The 5,230-nt window shown below is 44.2% G+C and overlaps 1 protein-coding gene across 3 annotated transcripts in view; it reads right to left on the bottom strand.

Moving 5' to 3' along the window:
• The window catches only part of LOC115294307 (protocadherin gamma-C3), a 161,270-nt gene that overhangs the window by 130,164 nt on the left and 25,876 nt on the right, over nt 1–5,230 (bottom strand). The window contains exon 2 of one of the 3 annotated variants that reach the window (XM_029942096.1): nt 4,975–5,220. The exons of the other annotated variants lie outside the window; for them this stretch is intronic. Within the exon in view, the coding sequence (XP_029797956.1) occupies nt 4,975–5,220 (246 nt within the window). The remainder of the gene's footprint in view (nt 1–4,974; nt 5,221–5,230) is intronic. 3 annotated transcript variants of the gene reach the window in all.

Here is a 5,230-nt window from a genome sequence, read left to right as displayed (position 1 = left end):
GCAGCCCCAGGCTGAAGAGTCCGGGCTCGCTGGCCTGCAGCACGTGGTACGACAGCCAGGCATTGTGGCCCGAGTCGGCGTCCACCGCCACCACCTTGGTGACCAGGTAGCCGGGCTGCGCGGCGCGCGGCACCGTGTCGAAGAGGGCCGAGCCGTCGGGCCCCAGCGCCGGGTACAGCACCCTGGGCGCGTTGTCGTTACGGTCGCCCACCAGCACGCGCAGGCTCACGTTGGCGCTGAGCGGCGGCGAGCCCTGGTCGCGGGCCTGCAGCGTCAGCTCGAAGGCGCGCAGCTGCTCGTGGTCGAAGGCGCGCTGCGCGAACACCACGCCGCTCTGCGCGTTCACGGACACGTAGGACGCCAGCGCCCGTGGCTCCAGGTCGCTGGCCACGATGGAGTAGGAGACGTGGCCGCTGGGTCCCAGGTCGGGGTCCGAGGCTCTTACTTGGGCGATGGAGGCTCCAGGATGGTTATTCTCCATCATGCGAACCACGTAGGAGGCCTGTTCGAAAACCGGCGCGTTGTCGTTGACATCGCTGATGTGCAGGGTGACACCTATATTGGAGGATAGGGATGGCTTGCCCTTGTCGGTGGCTGTGATGGTGACATTGTACTCTGCCATCTGCTCCCTATCTAGAGCATTGTCAATCACCAGCTTGTAATAATTCTTGGAGGTGGATTCTAATTTGAAGGGAACCTCTTCCTGAATATAGCATGTCACCAGTCCATTTTGCCCAGAATCTCGGTCTCTCACTTTAAAGAGGGCTATTACAGTTCCAATATCTGAGTCTTCAGGAATCTGGTTAGAAAAGGACATCAGTGTAACCTCTGGGGCATTGTCATTCTCATCAACAATTTCAATCTGAACATTACAGTGAGCCGTGTGTACCCCTCCATCCTTGGCTTCTACACTCAACAGGTATCTACCTGTCTCTTCAAAGTCCAATGTTCCATTGGTTGTAATGTCACCGGTATTTGGGTTGAGATTGAAGAGAAGGCTGGTACTTGTTGGGGCATTGAGGAAGGCATAGGTGATCTCTGCATTAACGCCCTGGTCCTGGTCGGTGGCCATCACTTGCAACACAAAGGTCCCCCAGGGCACGTTTTCTTGGATGCTAACTCTGTATGTGTCTTGGCTGAACAAAGGAGCATTATCATTGGCATCGGTGACCTGAATCTGGATCTGGGTGGTTCCACTTAATGGAGGGTCTCCACCATCTATGGCAGTCAGGATTAACTGGTAGGAGCTCTGCTGTTCTCTGTCCAGAGGTTTTTCCAGCAGTAATTCTGGATATTTACTTCCATCGGGACTTCCCTTCGTTGTCACAGAGAAATGTTCATTGGGGTTGATAGTGTATATCTTCAGGGAGTTACTTTCTACATCTGCATCCTGTGCAGAATCCAGAGGAAATTTTACACCTGGTAAGGCTGACTCGCAGATCTCCAAGTCAATGCCTTTTGCAATGAAATGTGGTGCATTGTCGTTAATATCTTGGATTGTAACAATCACGTGGAAAACATTCATTGGATTTTCAGCGACCATTTCAAATTCTAGTGCACACTCAGATTTCCTCCCACAAATTTCCTCTCGATCTATCCTACCATTTACTAACAAATCCCCACTCTCTGCACTCACATTGAAGAAATTCTCTGCACTAACCCGCAGTTTTCGAGCTGGCAACTCCTCGACACTGAGCTTCAGGTCCTTGGCGAGGTTCCCCACCCTCCAGCCTTTGGCCAGCTCCTCCGGAATCGTGTACTGGATGTGCTGGGAGACAGCCCCCCACAACAAAGAGAGCAGGAAGAGAAACAGTACCTGCATTTTCATCGGTTTGGCTTTTCTGGAGCTTCTTTGCATTTTTTGAACTCTTTGGGAAGCTTCCTTTCAGGATGTCTCTAGGATGTTTAAAAAAAATCAGTGACAGCACCCAGACTTGTGTGATTTGAGGGTAGGACTTGTTTGTCAGGAACTGGTGAGTACACTGCCGCTGCCTCCGTGTTCTGATGTCCCCGAGGCAAATCCGGAAAACACTCCTGCACTGAGTGGCCCAACTCTCACGCAGAACGGAGAACCCCTTTCTTCCCTTTGGTCAACAGCGGCGCTCAGAGGTTGTCTGGGAGAACTGCATATTGCTGAGCCATTACTCTCAAAGGGTAAGCTCCTGAATCTATGGATGTTGTCTTTTTATTTGGTGTAAAAAAACCCCAAATACTTATTTTTCTCCTCTAAATTGGGTATTTTCTATTTTTATCATTTCATAAGTGTTGCCATCATTTTACATTCTTTTTGTATTAAAAAATTTCACACGGCATACAACCTTTTTTTTCAGTTTTGGGGGCAAAAATATCTTTGATGATTCCACTGTATTTATAAACGTTGGCATGACTAGTATGGATGTAACCAAATAAATTACTGGCTTTTTAGCCATATTTTAGTGAACTATAGTTCTTAAATTTTTGTTAAATCCATAGCCTCCCTTATTTGAACTCTCCATAAATTATCAATTCAGTAATACTTTTCAAAGATACTGTCTTTGCAAAAAAAAAAAAAAAAGAGTCAAGACCCTAGGCTTATTTTATTTTATTTATTTTTTTTAAGTTTTTACTTTTTTTAATGTTTTATCTATTTGTGATACAGACAGAGACAGAGCATGAGAGGGGGAGGGGCAGAGAGAGAAGGAGACACAGAACCGGAAGCAGGCTCCAGGCTCTGAGCTAGCGGTCAGCACAGAGCCTGACGCAGGGCTCCAACCTACGAACGTGAGTTCTGACCTGAGCTGAAGTCGGAGGCTTTAACTGACTGAGCCACCCAGGCACCCCTAGGCTTATTTTAATATATTGCTCATTTTTTAAAACAGGTAATCTTCCCATTAAGTACAGCACAGCCTGATATTTTGTTAAAGTGACCAATTTAGTACACATGCTTTTATACAGCTGAATCTTGTGAAAGCTTTATTTATTTTTGTGCAATTAGAGCTTTTTACTATATGAATGTATATACATGTACATCCATACTGCCAATAGTCAGCTCCAGCTGATTTATACCATTAGTAAGTATAATGAATTTGACTTGATCACTAACAAATTTTCGAGAACATTGAGAGTCCTTAGACACTTAATTTTGGAACTTAGCCTGTGATCCTTGAACTCATCTTTCATCTTGGGCAACTAAAACAAATACATTTCAAATGCACTAACAAATTAGATACCAATGTAATGATTTCTTCTACTGCTTTGCACTCACCATACTCATATCACACTCTAGACAGAGCAGACTATTATCTATATTCCTAAGATGTTATTTTCATTGTTTTCTCTACCTGGTGACTTTGTATTTCCCATTCCTTTTGCTATAAATCCTCCCCCTATCTGGTGTAATGAACTCTTGCCCATCCTTTTTTTTTCATGTTTATTATTTTTGGTAGAGAGAGAGTAGGGGAGGGGCAGAGAGAGAGAGAGACACAGAATCGGAGGCAGGTTCCAGACTCTGAGCTGTCAGCACAGAGCCTGATGTGGAGCTCGAATTCACAGAATCCAACATCATGACCCGAGCTGAAGTCAGCTGCTTAACCGACTCAGACACCCAGGCGCCCCTTGCCTGTCCTTTTAAAGTCTTTTTTGGTGAAAATGAAATGTCTGAGACTTTTCATTATCTATACAAATAGATGGAAATTGTACTGCCTTTGTACTACCTGTACACTTTCACAACATTTATGTAGGCTTTGTTTTATATAGGATTCTTAGAAAATTCTCTTTGAGAATCTAAAGTTCCCATGGCACTACACATTTAATAATTTTTCTACTTATGAGGAAAGTGATACTAGTATTATAAAGATTTTTCCTTAAAAAAGGTATTTTGAAGATTTGGTGCCTTTTTTCCTGTACTGTACTGCATGTGTGAGTGAAAATATACCGTTCTCTGTTGTCCGTTATTTTGCTCAGGCCCCGTGTCTCACACTCTTGAATATATCTCTTTCTAATATACTGAGGGAGATAGCTGTCCCTTTATTTGAATTCTAATGAAATATATTTGGTCTCATTTTGTTTGACTCTCTGAGGTGATTTCATGGGTGAAAATAATTTCATAAATTTCAAAATGGGCCAACAATTTCTGGCTCAAGAGAGTTCGAGGACTCCTATTCCATTGTTGGGAGTGGCTGCTTTGGAAGTCTCCTACCGAGGCTGGGACATACCTCCTTGCATTTTTAATTCCTTCTCAAAGGACAAGAAATATCACCCAAGACTCATAACAATTTAGGCAATTGACCTTCCCACCTTTAAGCAAAAGGCTGAAATCAGTATGAATGCACACACACCCACATGTACTTAGGTATACATAGTAAGGACTACAGGCCAGGTAAAACCATTGCCCAATATGTACATTTTTTTACTCAACAATTTTTATGTCATTGAGATGAAAAGTATGGCCTGGCCTGAAGGAGCTAAGCATCATTTTACTGGAGCCTAAAATACCTAGTGTTTATATATTTTTTATTTCTATCAGTCAGGATAAGCTAAGTAGATTGGAGTGACAAACTTCAAATCACAGTAAGTTAAGATGAAAAAGGTCTGTTTATCACAGATATATACATCAATGTAGGCTAACCACAGGGCTCTCTCTTGGTGTAGTTATTCAAGCACTAAGGTAGAAGGAAGAGTCACAACTTCAAAAAATAACTTAGAGATCTGGAAATTCTTGCAATGCCAACCGGACCTTCCCCCAGGGAGAAGCACATATTACCTCCATTTATAATATATTGGCCAGAACTAGTTACTTACACCCACTTAGTCATAACCAGGCCAGGGAGAGCCCCTTTCCCAAAGGCCCCAAAGAAGAGAGGACCAAATTATTTAAACAACAGAACTAATGACTACCACGTTGTTTTAGTTTCAAATAAATGTATATTAAATCTTTATAATAACCACAGTGGCGTAATTGTTCTTTAAAATATTCCAATAAAGAAATATACTTACCTGCAGTAGGTTGTGGTCTCCTTTCGTTTCCGGTAAATCTTGAGATACCAAGAAAGACTCGCTTTTCCCACAGCTCTCCTGGCTGATGAGCGTGTCAGCATAGTTGGGCTGCGGGAAGATCACGTGACTCTCCCGGGAGTCCGCCCTGACGGACACCTCCTGGGAATACGTCTGCAGGAAAGCGCGCACCCCGTCCACACCCACAAAGTGTGAGGCCGGCAGGCCCACCAACCCGCCTCCTGAGGCCTGGAGCAGA

This window comes from Suricata suricatta, chromosome 6, assembly GCF_006229205.1.
Source record: "Suricata suricatta isolate VVHF042 chromosome 6, meerkat_22Aug2017_6uvM2_HiC, whole genome shotgun sequence".
Lineage (NCBI taxonomy): Eukaryota > Metazoa > Chordata > Mammalia > Carnivora > Herpestidae > Suricata > Suricata suricatta.
This window is presented reverse-complemented; position numbering and strand designations above follow the sequence as displayed.